The sequence below is a fragment of the Fistularia commersonii genome, chromosome 4 (genome assembly GCF_037954325.1).
Source record: "Fistularia commersonii isolate RoL2024-O1a breed Wild chromosome 4, RoL_Fcom_v1.0, whole genome shotgun sequence".
Classification (NCBI taxonomy): domain Eukaryota; kingdom Metazoa; phylum Chordata; class Actinopteri; order Syngnathiformes; family Fistulariidae; genus Fistularia; species Fistularia commersonii.
Genome location: NC_141287.1, coordinates 16,834,014 through 16,851,899, shown reverse-complemented (window position 1 = coordinate 16,851,899; position 17,886 = coordinate 16,834,014). Strand labels below are relative to the sequence as shown.

Sequence of the window (17,886 nt, the reverse complement as noted above, 5' to 3'; positions counted from 1 at the left end):
CACAGAGGTCCTTTGCGGTTCATTCGGGTATTACACAAAATGTAAGACACAATGGGGCCTCAAGATAAAACAAAATAACCTGAATCTGACCTAATTGATCATATAACACATTAACACATTCATTTCCTGTCAGGTCTTAAGTCTCGCAGTTCGATTGAACTTTTAAAGACCTTGACTATATTACTTTCACCCGCAGCACAGATTATCCAGTGCAATCAGCTGACACCCAAACAGCATTACTGCAAAAAAAAAGATTTAAATAAAGGTTACGGCTTGCCTTGTAAATATAATGTTCATATTCTATTACAGTAAAGAAGTCTGCCATTGTCTGATTGTAATTGTCACAACACACCTACAACATGGCGTGGGCAACAGAGACACATCACACAGGTCTGGACAAAGTGACCACTATAATTATGAAAGAAATAACTAGTTTTGGAAATGCCTCAGTAAACTGCCATGACAGATTTGGTATTTTCTAACCTACATTTCCCAGGTTTCTGGAAGTCTGGAGGGCTGAATATAATTTACCAAAACATATTACCTCATTTAGTATCTTGGTTATGATGCCAGAGAGCACTGTGGGTACAGACTGATCAACAGGGTTTATATATGGTTATCACTTTAATGCTCAACAAGCCATTTCATGCTCTTTGGGTGGATAAGTCATGGGCAAATGGAAATAATTCATCATAGAAAATGTGATCACTCAGGACAAGTTTGTAGTGATTTGCAGGGTTGATTTATATTTATGCCTTGAATCAATGCTATGGGCTGCAGTGAAGTTATAATGAGGTACATGACATTCACTCCCTGGAATTTTAACCAAGCGTTGCTTTAATGTAGGATCCTGCACAGGCTACTAGAGTGATGTTTGGTCTTGTTAGCGACAATAACTTTCCTCCCACACGTTTGCACGATAATGTCCACAACAAGTGGTCCTTGAATCTTAAGAACTTAACAGCTATTTTAGTACGTGCAATGCTCAGTATTTATTATTAACTGAAACTCCCAAGCAATTTTGTCTGTCTGATGCACAAAGAGATACTAAGCAAATGTATTTAAACCAGCAGAACCAGCATCAAATACGATCTCGGTCATCTCGATGAGACAGAGCAAAAACACAGCTAAAAATGCCCATGTTAAATTTCTCAGCCAAAACATAGAGCCAATGATTACATGGACTCAAAAAACAAATGATTCTGCATAACTAGACTCCCTCACTGTGGAAACCAGGCTTTCAGTCGATAAAGCACATGTACCAGTGTGTAGTATCATAAGAAATTTCTTGCTTGGACATTTCCCATTCTTCCGAATTGCATCAGATGAATGTCACTAATTGCATCAGTGATTTCAAATTTAATTTTTTTTCAAGTGATGTATGAACTCCAAAACCAATACAGGCTGTAATAATAATTACTTATACTTTATTAATCCCTCATGGGTAAATTCGTTCTCTGCAATTAACCCATCATGGATGAACCATGAGCAGCAGGCTGCTGTCCATCAGAACCAAGGGAGTAGTTAGAGGTTCAGTGTTTTGCTCAACAACACTTCGACACACTAGGAGGAATCCGGAATCGAACCAGGAATGTTTGATTCCAAAGCAGCTTTGCTCAACCTCCTACACACGTTGCCTCTGTAATGATTATGGCTATCTTAATTAACATTTTCAAAGCTGTGAACAGAATACTGATGATTTTCCAGTTCATTCTCTTTCAACTGTTCCTAACACAATAGCAAAGGAATGCACAGACCCTCCTCTTTCAAAGTTACTGAAACGTTTTACTTTTCATATTTTGTAATCTTCCAAAATTGCGTCTAGGATTGCTCTGCATTTTTACACATCTGAGTTTGCCAACATATTACATACTTTGCTGCAAATTTATCGTGCATTAATTAGAGCTTTTCTTATTCAGTTTTGTCATTTCATTTGTGGTTCTGTCTTGGAAAAATATGGAATCAAATCGGATTTCGGTGTAAATCTCATGACATGGGAGAAGTTAACACAAATTATGCATCATTTCAGCAAATATACTTTGTGGAAAGACCCTACATGGCAAATGATCAAGCAAAGTTCTTTTTTTTTTTTTTAAAAAAAGGGATTAGTTTTATTATTTTGGCAGCAAAAATAAATCATAAATAATCAAGTATGGGTCAATGTCATAACTGAAATATATCAACCACTGGGAATTATGGAATCCATGTAGGAAGAAAAAAAAATCCCCCTCTCTTGTTTTTGTTCCTGTATGATAAACTTTTCCATTACTCTGCTCCTCAATCATGTAGAGGCAAAATAACTCATTTACAGCACCTACAAAAAGACAATAGATATGCAAGGAGCAGGATAAATCATTGGGTTACTGTCGCAGGTGAATCAAGGCAGAGCTGGTGAAACCTGACATGCTCCAGGAGTATCTGCAGCAGAAGAGTGCACTGATCAATATCCTGCTCCAGAACATCCAGTCCCTCATTTCCCATCAAAAGACTGTCAATCCATGGAAGGTTTAGCCCCTGCAAAACCTCATCTCACAGGTGGAAAGATGGTGACTGCTGATGCCAGGGAGACGCCCTCAAGCCAATACTGAGCTTGAAGGGCAGCTTCTCATTTCTGGGGGAAATAGAAATCCCTAATAGTCGCAAAATGACTAGACATTTAAGCAGAGAAGCTGAACTTCTTTTTAATTAGAATGGTCATAAATAGTAGAACTGTGCACATCATTTTACATGGGAAACATAAAAGCAAATGTTACAACGGTAGTCCCCAATTACCTGTGTTACTGCATGAAGACCCTAAAAGTACACATCAAATATTTTTCATACACAGTGCAAAACTGCTTTCTTCAAAGAGCCATCATTTGCAAGTTAAAGTTTTAATCAACACATGTATAAAAGAAAAAAAACATATAAAATCTTGGATTAAACTGACTCTTTATTTAACTGAAACTAGTAAACAGAAGTCATTCTTTAGGTGTATTCACATCTGGCTCATGTTGAGCAGGTGTTTCGTAACCAGGAGCATTTATCCCAACACGAACGTATGTTTACATTAAGGAAAATAAAAGCTAGGTTTCATGATTTGAATGGTATGAAACCTGTTCACAAGCTAGGGAATGAAATGGGTATAATGTATGTAATAAAAATGTATTGAACCCAAAAATGTAAGCCAGTGTTTCATGAATGTTTTTGACACACTGTTAATCTTACAAGGTACTGTGACCTAAGATTTTTATTTACTCTGCTACAACAATGGAAAGACCTGAGTCTGTTAAATATTTGAAGGACTTGTTGCTTGGGGCTCTATGTAGAACTAAGTGCAGCGCATACGAAGCCAAGTTAGTGAACGGTGTATGGTTTTTGGAAAAGAGCTGGTACGTATCAGAGAGGAACTATTCTGGCTAAATTCCAAAACAGTTTGGCCACAGATAGCATTTGTCTTTGGATGCACGTTCCCGGGGAAAGACCGACAGTCAGGGGACAAAGGAACTGAAGTCCTACCAATTCAGCCTGGCTTCCATCGAATTTTTCCTCTTTAAAGTTTTACGAATTCAGCTTGAGGGTATTTTTATAGTCATTTGATCATTAAATATCTCTGAACTTCGATCCTTACTGACTGCTCTCTTTAACATTTTACTTCTCCCCTTACATTTAATTAATATTACTTTTTTATAGTATGATCTTAAGTCTTTGATTTATCTTCAACAGCCATGGGGAGCTTTATTGTTTGGTGGTTGTTGGTTCCTTTTTTTAATAATTTATTTATAGCTTGTCTATTGTTTTATTTAGCTTTATATTTATTGTCTTCTGTTTGTTCAACGGGAAGAAGGGATGGAGTGGAGGATTATGATGTCAATTTCATTGCAAGGACTAGTGTTACATCCTACCTGCATTTAACAATGCTATATAAATAAACCCTAATTGACTGATTTAAGAGGAAAAGACAACACTGCATAGTCAAGAGTTATGAGAGTCTTGCTGGATCTGGTCTCAAGGAAAAGGAAATGCATGACTGTCTTAAAAAAGCCATTATGGCCTCAGATTATAGGGAACATTTTGGAAACAGAACAAAGCACTGAAGCCATACAAGAAAAGAAAAACAACAGGTGTACATGGATTTTGCAAGGATCAGGAGAACCTGTTGGACCTGAGTGTTTATGTATTAATGGCAGATAATAAACAGCGGAGTTATATGGGACAAAACAAAGATTGCGATTTTTAAACGGTTGAATAAAATGTTTCGCATTATATTTCTCTTATTATCCTTCAAAAGTAATCTAGGGGAAAGTAGGCATCAGAATGTGCACTCCTTTACTGGCCATTAGCTACCTGACTGATGAATAGCTCTCTAGTCCCTCGATTTGCACACCCAATGTGCCGTGTTCTGAACACTCCAATATCATTTATCCTCACCCTCAGCCCCTAACACTCTTTCTCACATACCACATTCATTTTTTTTTTAGTCCAAAGAGTTTAGCGCTGGAGGAGATGCTACTGATCATAAATCCACTCCTGCACAAATGGATTTTCCTACATAAATACAAACCTAATTGCAACACCAACTCCAATTTCAGTGGAACAAAATACTAAACCCAGCACCCAAAAGAAATAACTTGACTTGTCAGTTTGTTATGAATTGCTCAAGATACTTCGAACTGCTGAAAACTCTGCCGCGCAATCTTTGGCTTGGTTCACTTATTTGCGCTCTGATCAGTGACCTCACTTCATTTTGTAGCTCATGCGCAGTTTTCTGGTCATCTCACCCACTCAGTCCACACAGGTCGTCGCCTGGATTTGCAACATCACGTTACTGACCAGAGGGTTTTCAACAGCATCACCACAACAAATGTAGAGATTACTTATTCACCGATAACAGTAGGTTTATCTAAAAGAAAGCGAGGGGAAAAAACAATGACAAATGATTATGTCCATGTCTTTTCAACAGTTCTTTACTAACTTTTACATTCAATAGGAAAATGGATTGCTATTGTTCTTTCTGCCTAAACTAATCTTCAAGTGCTTTACCTGCTCCATGGATGGACATGCGATGATTTGGAGGTCTTCTCCACTGTATTCCTCCTGAAGCATAACATGCAGTCTTTGGAATACCTGCTGGATGTTATTCTGTGAAAAATACATCCCATTAACTCTGTGCTGCAGATGAAATTATTCCAGTTTACATCTTTTGTTTCCATGTTATCTGGAGAATTCAGAACACACCTACATATGCTGGATAGACTCACTGATGTCGCAGGAAGAGATCATGTCACTTGATTCTCACAATCCCTACATGAGTTGTTGGTCACTACATCTGCTTTAGGATTAAAATATTGAATTGATTTTAAAAGCCTTAAGTAGGCAACAGAACTTGTTCCACTGTTGCTATGACATTCTCAAGCGGGTTTGTAAACTGAGGTCCCAAAATATGGCACTATGTCCAGATGCACCCAGACAATTAGAAATTGTGCTAAAATAAAATAAAAGTATTATTCCAGATAAATCGGTCGAGCATGTGACATCAGTGAGCTTGGGCAGGGCAGGTGTGGGCAGCAAAGGTGTTGACAGGTTGCGATAACAGCCTTCATTTGTTTGTTAACAACCAATGGCTAAAAGTCAGATTTTTAAGGAGCTTCTATTGTACAGCGGTTTGATGATTTAAATGTGAAGCACAATCTTAATATAAGGAACAACATATGTACACACACACACACACACACACACACACACACACATACACACACACACACACACACACACACACACACACACACACACGCGCGCGCGCGCGCACACACACACACACACACACACACACAAACATATATATACATGTGCACGCACGCACGCACGCACGCACGCACGCGGTGCAGACACTGCCAAATAAAGCAGGGAACTTAATCATTTGTCACAATGAATAGGAAGTTTTCTGGGAAAATTTGATTTCTTTTCCTCTGTAGAAGTCAACAAGTTGATTTTTGACACTAAATATACAATATTATAACATGTATGAGAACTTTGTTTGAGCATTTCACACTCAATAGACTTATAAAGACTTTCTAAATCTAGTTCTTCAAAGACGCATGTTAACCTGTCCATTGCTTTATTTTAACAACGCACAGAATAGACCTTCATGTCCGAGGACACAGCATTTCTCAAAGGAGAGTCGAACAATGACGAGGCAATGAGCTGGTTCATGAGATATCCTATTTTTCCTGGACACCCACCCGGACAGGCTTGAAAAGGATGAACTCTGTGTCTCTATTGGCCAAGTACAAGGACATGCTCTGCAAAGTGCTTGGCAGCTTGCTCTTCATCACCCGGTAGGTTGCCATCACTATGTCGTTGATCTTTACTGCAAAGAGAACAAAAAAGCACTAAGGAAAAAAAAAAACATTGACATGCCCTCTAGCACGCATTGTACAGGTGGTGATGGATTGCCATGCAATGTCAGGGGGCTTTCCAGAGAGAAAACCTACCAGGGTGTGCCCAAGGTTGCTGAGACAGAGTGTATGTTGGACCCCCTTGAACTGCCATAGTTTTAAGCGCTGCGACCTGAGACCAGACAAAAAACACAAAACAAAACAGTGTCTGTATTGTTGTTTTCGACAGCATTTTTGCGAGCAAAGCAAAGGAGCATGAGAACCCAATCAACGTGAGTATACAACGATGTCAAACTGCCTTAGTACCAATAGAGCCAATTCAGTACTCTTATATTAGACAGATAGCGGTATCAGGAACAAAGACACTAGAAAACGGAGTGTAGTGGGTGGAAATAAAGATGGGCAACAAATTAGTTCAGCAGAAGTACTGCTCTGAAAAGAATTCACAATAGGGTGGCAATGTACTGAACACAGACCTTCAATGATCAGTGAATAAAATGATTTTTTTTTTCTAAATGGTTGTTATAAAAGGTACAAGCTGAAAACTGAAGGTCAGGATGTGCCGTCAGTGCCGGAGGCTATGTCTGCATTCATTCTCCCAGTTACCTTAGTGAGAAACTCTTCAAGGTTCCCCACAAAGATATGAGTCTGCTGCTGGATGAACTGCTCACAACTGAACTTCAGGTGTCGGTCCACATCCTTTTTAGAATCGATGTAGTGCTCCTTTATTTCTGGTGTTCCCTATGGATCGGAGAAAACGGGCTTAGTACTTTTAAGCTGTGGTTCCCTTGGTAGGTGCTCAGTATATCAAGTGAATAGTGTGTTTAATAAAAGGAGAAAAAAAAAATAAAAACCTCCAACAGGAATTCGAGAATGGCGTTGTGACTGTTAAGCTGGAAGAATTTGGGAACAGCCTTAGGGTGCAGGATTTTGAAGGCAGCGTCTGAACAAAGAGCAGAGAGATTAAATCAGAGGTGGGTTGTAGAATTAGAGTGCCCTCTAGTGCTGTGAGTCAAATATGACCTTGACTGAGATAAGGGTGATGGGAGGGGCAAATCTGTCCTGTGAGCCTTCAGTTAATGTACATTATGGTGTTGGATTACACTATAATTTCCACATTAATTGTTGCCACCGGTGCATGCGAAAGGCACAAGTTGCTTAATGAGCATGAGAATGTAATGACTGGCTTTATGGAGCTTAACACCAATGTTCCCTCCACCCTTAATTATCTTACCTCGCGTTTTCTTCAGGTCCAGTGAGATTTCCTTGATGGCAAAATCAGTGTGAAATGGAGCAATCTGTTCACGCATTATCAGCAGGTGCTTGATCAGGAAAAGTTGCCCATCTATTCGTGTCTACAGAAAATGATAGCACACTGTTAAATCCACACTGCGGGCTGCCAACACAAAAGGGCAAATGCTGACTATCCGAGCAACAGAGAATACAGAGAGGAGCAGCTTGGAGATGATAAGGTCATATGTCTAATTAATAACTGCTGATCAACCGTAGCTGGGAAGGGACATATTACTGTGACAAAAAGGACATTGCAAACCATTCATTGTTCTGCCAAAATATTGGAAAAAGACATCATCAGCGTGAGAAGGATACTCATTCTCTGAAATTGATGTTGCTGCATTAATTCTAAATGTTAGGTTGTAACGGGCCAGTTACTACAGATATTAAAAGCAAATTTGAAGGTGAAAGAGGCCCATAAATAAAGGATGGTCTGCTGAGCACTGTGTAGAGCATAATAAAGCACCCATGAAAATAAACTTTAAATGACATCCCAGCTGCTTTGGTTAAGTACGCCATTGCCCCAAGAAATCTTAATGAAATATAACACATTTTAATTAAGGGGGGAATGCTTATTCACAACGCAAAACGACAGGCACCTTTCCAGCTTTTTTAATTATAAAAATCTGAAAAGTTCAGTGAAATACAAACTTGACTTAGCCACGTGTGCCAACCTTGTTTTTGAGGATGATATCAGAGGCTTTAAGCAGGGACTGGATGCAGGCAGATAAGGCTTCTTGAGATAAACCCTGGAAGACTGCTCTCTGATTTAAAAAAAAAAAAAAAAAAGGAAAAAGAAAACAAAGTCACAAAGAGAAACACAGGGAGAGAAAAAAAAAACAGACATTTTGCCAAATGTTTGGAAACGAGAACATGAATTAACAACAAAATAACGGAAATTGAGGACTCACATCTATACATCTGTAAAGCTTAGACAGGCAGACCAGTGTTCTCCTGACAGTAGGATACCACATGCCGTGCAAATCGGCTGGAGAAATAGACGTCTGAAGGCGTGATGCATCTAAATTCCCTGCAATCATTGAAGAAAAAAAAGTAACCATCGGGGAAATAACAGTAACACAAATTTTTTTTTTATACTAAAAACAATGTAGAAAATATGGAAACACGCACCCACATTGCTCTTTCTTCTGCCATCAGCATCTTCAAGCTGAACATCACAAAACATGGATTCCTGTGACTTCTGCTTTATCTGCTCTTCCTTCAAGCTCTGAGCGATTCTCTGTTGTTTCCAAGAAAAGGAAATGCAGGAGTTAGCTCAGAAGATATTTTTGTCATCTGCTTTAATGGAAAGTCTTGGGGTTTTCGGAGGCTAAATTATCAGAAATAATATTCAGGAAAAAATGATGTACACATCAGAGCATATGCCTCCTCGAACAAGGAGATAAGACACTGAAAAACACTGCAAGGCGAATTCAAGAGTCACATGTCCTCTTTGGAGAAGAACCAATGCCTGCATGATTCCTTTTGTTGTATTAGAAAGCCAAATGGGAGCATGACCGATGAGGAGACATGTCATTAAATGAACCAACACTCACAGGTCCTGGTTGATGACTTAGTAATATTCTTTCAATTATGACACCATTATATATTTATGCATTCATGGCATATTTAGAATATTATGTCAGACCTCCAAAAATAGGTTGGGAAACTTTATCTCAAGATTTTTAAAGTTGCTGAATGTTTTGAATAATATATTGATTATGTGTGAATCATACAAATTCAAAACGTTACTTTTTCCCTCATGACATGTATGCTGTGTAAACCTTATTAAGCAGATATAACTCCCTTTGGACTTATTTTTCATGTTCCAAATATATAACATATACCTTTCAAACATAAAGTTACCTCCATCATCTCCAATTTTTCAGGATAAGCAAGATCCCCCGGAGCAGGGTTGTAGCCTGTGATATCAGTCTGAATGTAAATGTGAGTCCTGTAGACCAGCCTCTCCTGGACATCCTCAAGCATCTGCTTCACCACAGCATCAAAGGCCCCCAACTGACAAGCTGCAAGGGTGCACACATCACACACACATTAAGATAAAATCCACACACACACACACATTCATCCGTTTTCCATTAAAACAATAACAGGTTGGGCAAGTTACTTTCCTTCTAGTGCAATATTTTTTTTAATGATTTGAACAAATAATCATTGGGGTTATGAGTTGTTATTTGATGGGAAGTGACATTACATGCGTTATTATGTAAATCATTATGTTAATCATCCCTTTTTTTAAGCGCTGGGTAGTGTTATGAAATTACCTACTTTGCATTTTTTAATATTGCTAATGTTTAAAGACACGACTTCTCTTTTGATCACAAAATGGAAGTGAAATGTACTAATAATGCAATCTTAAAAGACAGCTATGCACATCAAAAGTTGAATTCAAGAGATGTCCAAACCTTTTCATAGCACATCATCAGAGCAAAGTGCATCAATTATGCTCACATATAAAAAAAAGGAACCTTCCTCTGCCCTCCCACACAAACCATTAACACAAGTGAGAAGGGAACACTTGTTAGGCAGTTCGTCGAAGGCCTGAGAGAAAACGTCGGTCTTAAGCCTGCTTTTAGCAGCATCTAATGATCTGTGGGTTCTGGAGCATTTGAAAACATTGAGCATGTCAGAGAGGTATGAATTTTGTTACATAAAAGCACTTAGGCTACGGCTGCTCTAAAATTTACACAATATTCCTTTGAAAAAAAAAACATAAAAATGAATCACATAAAGTCATCATATGGTTTTCCATGGAATGGTTATATTTTTTGATTCATGCCCTCAAAAATATCGGTGTGTACTCATTGGACTGCAAGGCACTTCATAGACATTTTCATGAGAAACCGTGTAAGAGACTCAACCTAGTTCCATAAAGTAAACATTATCTGTGGTGGCTGAAGATGATGAGATATCAATGTACAGTTTAGAGTAAGACTGACATAAATGCAGCAAGTAAAGCACTATCTATTAAGGAGAACAGACTTGATCGCCCCGGTTTTCTTCAACTTTAAAACTGGTCCTTGAACATCAAACTAGGAGACAAGACTCTAATCGCGCCTATGTAGTTTCACGATTTCACATGGTGTTGTACACTCCCGTCAATATCTGTGTATCTCCTTTCTTAATGTCACTGTGACATTTTCACATTTCTAACTTGATTCCATCACATTTGTGCTCGAGTATAATGGCTATGGAGTTTTTTTTTGCATGTGCTTTCCAGTACTCTTCAAGGACAACAACATTTTCATCTTCTGTCACTGCACATTTCCTTTTTCTTTTGTAAACAGGAGTTTCACATTTTAAAGAAGCTAACTTAAAATGACAATGCCGTTGGACGGTGATGTGAATGAACAGCCACTATGGGAACGGCAGTCTAAAATGTGCTGTATAGTAATAACTTACAATGGAAGCCTTGGTCTTTGGGAAAAAAAAACCCCTCAGGGATAACCTCACTGACAATTACTGATCATGATTTGTAAATAGAAACAAGTATTTTGAAGAAAATTAATTATTTTACTTGAAGTATCATATTCGGTATTTATTGTCGTTCTCTATACTTCAGTAGGCTGTGAACTTGTTATATGATATAAAATAATATTTAAAAAAAGCAACAAAAACAGCATGGCCTTGAACAACTTTTTCCCTATCTGACTGACACAAGATGTTTTCTAGGAGATAAAATCTTATCCATGTAATTTATGTTTTGATTAATTGTTGATTGACGATAAACCTGGACTTCCTATGACAGTCAGTTTGGAACTGATCTCTTTTTGGTTTCTGGACCCAAAGAATCTCAGACTTACAAAAAATATTTTTTTTGTCCTTTGGTCATCCAATTCTTAAGTTTACGATGCATTGTATGTGGTCATATGTGGGGCAGAAGTAATAATACAATGCAAACATACAGCTGTCTGTCATCAGCATGTATGCAGCACATGTAGCATTAGACATAGTTGGAGACTTAAAATTACACCCCTTGTGCCAATAAAGAACAACAAAAACCTTTAACCCACCATTGTTGTGAACGTGGTCTTCCAGCATCTCGTTCTTAAGGATACTACATAGCTCAGACAGAGTCTCCAGATGGATGATGTGGATGATTAGAGGCCGTAGCACATCGTACAGGGACAAACATAACTTCTCTAGCAGCTCACTGTCAGAGATTAACACAATTTAAAACTTAAAATTTCAAATAATACTATTAACTTAATATGTTATAATACATGAATTACAAAAACAGATTGTCATGTAACCTTTGGCTCTCACAAAAGGGTATTGAACAGAGTCCACTTACTCTAGCTTAGGTGTAGGTTTACAGAAAAACTCATTGTACAGCTGATGTTCATCCTGGCAAACATGAACCATAAAGGCACAGCCACTGCGAACCTGCATGAATACACACAACAGGAATAATGCTCAACATACTTACCTTTTTTTTTTTCTTTTCAAAATACTTGGGGAAAAAAAGGCCCAATTTTCAACAAAAAAACATAATCACAGGTTATAGCTTAACTAGCATGTGATTCACAATAAAATGCATCAGGAAATATCAAAGAGTAAGACTTCTGTACTGTGGCGTGCTCAAATAATACCAGGCTATGCCTGTGGTGTGGTGCTGCTTTGAACAGGTCATGTCTTACCAGGGCACAGTGGTCTTTGTTGTTTTGGTTGGTCAGTTCAGTAATGGTAGATGAGATGCTGGGACTGAGGAGCTGTTCTCTCTGATCAAGGTAGCACTGATGGATTTCATCAAGGAGCTGATGGTATCTGTTCATATCAGAGCATAGGGGAACTAAATCTTTAACCAAATGGAATCTTACGGAGATAAAGGAAAAGGTGTGCACGTTTGATTGTATTTAGAATAAACAGGAATACTCACTCTGGAATCTTCTGTGCCCGCTGTTCTATCTGTTCAATCAATGACTGAAGGCGGAACAAAAAAATAGAATAATAATCTGATATTTCAGGAAAGAAAGTGTCTGAAGCAAAAAGAGTGTGTACTCACTCTAACTTTTGGTGCAGCTGCCCTAAACTTGACATAATACAGTGTAAAGGCATTGTCCGCATTGGCCAAACCCATTGGATCCTGAAGAGGTGAAAGGTATATTTAAGTAGAGTTACTGGATATGCCAAAAAAAGTAATTAGTGTCTCCATCTATTGCTGCTGGCTGCATGCCTTGCTTACCCTTTTTGTTAACTGGCTTGTGAGGTTCTGCATAGTGTTTACAATATGGATCTTCATGAAGTGCATAGCCTTAGAAAGACATTGTTTGAACTTTGCTAGGTAAACTGGATAGTCCTTGAAATTGGGCTGGAAAAAAATCAAACGGAAAAAAACATTACCATGTTTGAGCAGTGAAAACATACTCTACTGATCAATGTCTTTAACAATGTTAGGGTCACACTACACGAAAAGCAGACTTTCACAAATACCACAATTTTTCCATTTAACCTGCTGCATGTTTTTGGACTGTGGGAGGAAACCGGAGAACTGGAAAGAACTGGAGAATCGGAAACCCATGCAGACACGGGGAAAGCATGCAAACAATTCTGAAAATCTATGTTTTACCCACAAGGGCTGTACTGTATGAGTGAAAGTAAAAGTTAGAATAGGTCAGATCTGACATTCAACAGTCTTAAACCAGCAGGCTCCCTTGTGTAAAGTCTGAATTAACTACAAAAAAAAACCCTAGTGTAGTGTGACACAACAGTGCTTTCTGGTCTATTTTTAGCAGAGTCAGTGAGTGTGTTGAAGAGTTGATCAAACAACTGGGGAAAAATGCTTGCATTAAGGGCTGTCAAAAAAAAGACACACCCCCTCACTGTCTGACATGGGAATTGTCTTGCTGTGTGCTGAACTGGAAAAAGGATGACAACAGTTTAGGTTTGGGCCAGATTCTCTCAATAGTCTGCAGTTTGTGGAAAAGGCCTCGATAGAGCTATGACAATAAAAGGTTCTGAATCGTGTTCAAGACCTAAAACCCTTAAGGCTACTTAAATATTCAAACATGGTCCTTGTAAATCACTGAGAATACTGTTCATGCCAAACTACAGATTTCAGCTCCAGTCGCTAATAGTCCTGCCTTTTGCCTCTTCATAAAATATAGGACATTGTCAGTTATGGTCAGGCTAGATTTAAGTTTAATGCAATTGAAGGAAGATATCAAAACTGAGGCAGAGCAAGAAATAAAATTACAAAAATGTGGAAGGGGAAAAAATAGCTGTTTGTGTATGGTCCTATTCTTCTTTTTATGCCTTCCAAATTCAATGCAAGACATTTTTTATCATCCACATGAATCAGAATCCATTCAGCACAGTAAGAGAAGCAATTAAAGAGTGTCAGAATCTGAAAGAGGGAAGTCAAAACAGGTTTGTAAAAGCATGTTTGAATCAGGCTTCAAAATGGTATTTTTTCGAGAGCTACTTACATGTGAAGAAACATATTCAATGCAGTCATCCAATTTGGACAGCATTGGTATGAAGCCTTCGCTATTTACAGACAAGGTTGGGGAGTTCAGTTTCTGAGAAGACAGAAAGGATGGCAAAGGTAGAAAAATGTCAGCATGGAGTGATAAATCACAAAGAATCCCATCAGGCCCCATGTACCTGTAGTACCTGTAGCTGTGCTTGAAATCCCGAGCTATACAAGGCTCCCTACATCAGTGTTTTTAAGTGATGTACTTTTGGTTTACTCTTTGCTTTTGTTAAATGTCAAATGCCTCCTTATATTTGTAGCTGCACTCTTTTCTTCCATCTGAAGAAAAAGTTGTATGCTGTTTTTTTCTTTCCTTACACAACCTCTTTTCCTTTTCATTTAACAAAAAACCTCTCTGTATCCTATTTATATTTGTACCGAAAAATATGCTCAACCCATTATGGTGAATTTTTTCAGCTAAATTGTGATCATCACAAAAGGTTGTTAATGATGAATATTTTAACATGAGAATCGCATTTAATTTAATCTTTGTTTTGAACAGTGTGATGATAAGGTAAAAATATAAAAACAGGAAACATTTTTTCCGTCTTTTCAAGTTATTCTGTGCTATTTTTCTAGTAATTTCATCGTGAATTTTTAAGAATTTTTTTGCTGGTTACTAAGGTTAATTTTTTAGTCACTTACTACAGGCCTATTACCATGCTTTGTGTAAACCAGTTAATTTGTATTGTAATGACCTCTGAGTAATCCAATAAAATAACACATAATTAATAGTGGTTATAATGGGATTCTTTTGGTCATTTAATTTTTGTATGCTGGCTATACTGTTGTATATAGCAACTTGGACTTTCTCGCCGCAACATCTGAAATGCTCTGACTCTGCAAACCGATGAACCATTTATGCCATGGCAACTAATGAGAGGTCAAAAGACAAAATCTTTGTTCTCAGAATCTTCATTTCACTGTCAAAGCAGATTTCCAATAACATGGTGATTAACAAATAACTTCGTTTTCTTTACAAGTAATTTCCAGATATAAGATGTTAAAATTATTACACAGTTAGTTATATAATAGAAAAAGCATGCGATACAATACCACAGTATAACATTTGATATGCATCACTGCCGACCATGAATATTTAATGAAAAATATTGTAAGAAGACAATATGCCTACCGTGTTTATGTTTTCTAATTCATTGAAATAGGAGAGTTTCTGTTGGATGCTCTCTGCCAGGTCGACAAGCTCTGCCTGCAAGGAGACAAAATACCTAATATGACTAAATGATGATGGTGACATTAAAGTTTATTGACTCCTGTTTAAAAAAAAAAAAAAAAAGGGGGAATTTTGGAGAGGATAATATATATAATTCATGTTAGACATACTAAAGTTCATACTGAGAAATATTCATTAGACATTACTACATATGTATGCTCCACTCATGATCATCATTTATCACTCTCCATCATTCATCACTGTGCACTTAAATTCACTAATAAGTTTACAAACCTGCTCTTTAAGAAGTTGTTCACACGCTTCATGTAACGTGCCCGTCTTATTGGATACAAATAGGTACTGCTTCTGAAGGGATTCCAACTGCTCTAAAGCCGCGCTCACATCTCTCAGGATAGCATCACATTGTTCTTGGTAGCAATTTAGTTCCTCCCTGGTTTGCCTTAATTCAGAGTAGACATGACAGTTATTACCTTTCCAACAGAAAGACCTTGCAGTGGCACTGACAACATTTGAACGGCAAATGAGTGAGTTTTTTTTCCACCCAAAGTATACACAGAGACATGGTAGCAGATTTATCTCTTTAGATATTGAAGGCAAAGCACCGGCTGTCATTGTAAAACTTGAGTTTGTACATAAGGGCTGTTTGGCCTTGAAAGAAAGGAAGCCAAATTCTGCTTTTAGGATGTTACTATATTCCAATTTTGTACATACTACTGCCTGATAATGTGATTCTGCATTCCTGTGGTTCAGTGTTTGTTGGATGTGCCCCTTGTCCATAGTGCTTACTGGAGCAAACTGGGAGCATTATATGACTATATAATGCTATTTAACAGTCGTGAACGAATTGCATTTCCTTTTCTAATAAATGTACATGAAAACAATATGACGAAATTGTATTGAGGCACCTGTATTTTGCGCTCTCACCCTGGTCCATGCTCGCCTGTAACTTGGCAAACCAGGAGAAAAACTGCAACGCAAATCGGCGTTATGTTAAACCCATGCCTACTTTTATGCAATATTTGAGACCAAGAGCAACTCTCGCTGTGCCAAAAATCATGTCACCTGCTGCGCAGTTTCTATTCTGTCATTCTCCATTTCGAGCGTCTGGAAGCCTCTAAGAAGGACGTCTTCCGTGGACGCGGGCACGGAGGCTGTAAACGGTGACTGTAGTGTGCGAGACGAAAGGCTGCACAGGTCCTCAATGGGTAACTGCAAAACAAACAAAGCATGCTAGCTGTTTCTAAACTGTCTGAAAAGGCTTGAGGAGGCAGAGTTAGGTCTGCGTAATAAACCCACAAGTTTAATATCAACCAGGTATGACATGACAAGGTGATGAAAGGCGTGCATACACGGTGTAACTCATCTGTCAATAGCTGCAAAGTATGTTAGCGTGTTAGCTCGCTAGCTAGCTAGCGGTGGAACAACATCTCACCTCGGAGGGGATGGACAAAGTCTCAGCGGCAGTTCGGATCTCCAGCACGGAGTCCGTCTGTTTCTCCGTGAGGGGAGCCATGGCGTCTAGGCGTCGATCCCATAAAGAGAGTTTCTCTCGGGTTTCTTTATCTGTTAGGTCCAGCAAGGACTGTTCAGTGGAAGCCATCGTAACTCCAGACAGCAACAACGTCAGCAGTAACGCGCAGGTACTTCCTGTTCCGGGAAGATGGGCGTGGTTAGTTGAATTTGAGTTTAACCCTTTTGCTTGTCCACAGTTTTTCTTAAAAATAAGCCTCTTCCAAGTAAATACATAAAAATGGTGATAAAAACTCTTCCAAACTTGCTTGTTATTGTTTTTTTAATTGTCTTTCTTGCACATGTTTGATGAGTAGCTTGATCATTTTCGGTTATTTTCTTTAAGTTGATCAGTTAATTGTTTAGATTAAACACATACGCACACGCATAAACACAATGTCATTTTCATGTGATTTCCTCCTGATGTTATATCAATGGTTTAAGATCATTTGTGAAAAATACACAGTGTAAAACAACAGGTGCAGTCGGTGATGCCAACACACTGGCTGAGGTCTGAGGCCATGGATAGAAATTTTGGCAGATAATTGAGGTATGTAGGTCTCGAGGAAGACCAAAGAGAAGATTTATGGACGTAGTGAGAGAGGATATGAAGGTAGTTGGTGTGAGAGAGGAGGAATAGGGTTAGATGGAGAGAGTTGACTCGCTGTGGCGACCCCTGACGGGAAAAGCCGAAAGAAGAAGAAGAAGAAGAAGAAGAAGAAGAAGAAGAAGAAGAAGAAGAAGAAGAATTGAGGTATGTGTAAAAATTCAACATACCATTCAATTTCCGTCTATATCCCCTCTTTCCCTTTTTTCTTTACTTTTCCCTTCATTTCCAGAACTAAGCCAAACCAAACCAACCAAGTCAGCTCAAACTCTCAAATTGAATTAACTGGCGTATGCTGGGCTGCATTATTTATAATCAGTTTTTTTGTTTGTTTGTCAGTTATTCTTTTCACTTTTATGTGCCTAAATCATGCTGGAAAAATGAAATGTTTATTTTTTCAGTCAACCAG

The 17,886-nt window shown here is 38.3% G+C and overlaps 1 protein-coding gene across 2 annotated transcripts; it reads right to left on the bottom strand.

Moving 5' to 3' along the window:
• Positions 1-2,666: 2,666 nt before the first annotated feature.
• On the bottom strand, positions 2,667-16,961 carry cog3 (component of oligomeric golgi complex 3). Of its 2 annotated transcripts, XM_086145634.1 has the most exons (23): positions 16,794-16,961; positions 16,424-16,570; positions 16,267-16,328; positions 15,635-15,800; positions 15,302-15,376; positions 14,120-14,212; positions 12,877-13,002; positions 12,697-12,777; positions 12,571-12,614; positions 12,332-12,458; positions 11,986-12,077; positions 11,705-11,844; positions 9,537-9,697; positions 8,802-8,910; positions 8,582-8,700; positions 8,345-8,434; positions 7,612-7,732; positions 7,232-7,320; positions 6,984-7,118; positions 6,474-6,549; positions 6,222-6,349; positions 5,023-5,121; positions 2,667-4,882 (listed from the first exon to the last, which is right to left on the bottom strand). In XM_086145634.1, the coding sequence occupies exons 1-23, from the start codon at positions 16,959-16,961 to the stop codon at positions 4,853-4,855; spliced, it is 2,478 nt and encodes an 825-aa protein (XP_086001760.1). In that variant the 3' UTR covers positions 2,667-4,852. The 2 variants fall into 2 exon arrangements, with proteins under 2 accessions (XP_086001760.1, XP_086001761.1); XM_086145635.1 differs by lacking the exons at positions 2,667-4,882; positions 5,023-5,121 and adding an exon at positions 5,283-5,308.
• Between the last annotated feature and the right edge of the window lie 925 nt (positions 16,962-17,886).

Coding starts and splice junctions, on each gene's coding strand:
- cog3 (XM_086145634.1), bottom strand. CDS start 16,961: ATGGCTTCCACTGAACAGTCCTTGCTGGACCTAACAGATAAAGAAACC. Junction 12,078..12,331: donor ACAAAGACCACTGTGCCCTG/GTAAGACATGAC, acceptor GTATTCATGCAG/GTTCGCAGTGGCTGTGCCTT. Junction 4,883..5,022: donor CATGTCCATCCATGGAGCAG/GTAAAGCACTTG, acceptor GCTTTCTTTTAG/ATAAACCTACTGTTATCGGT.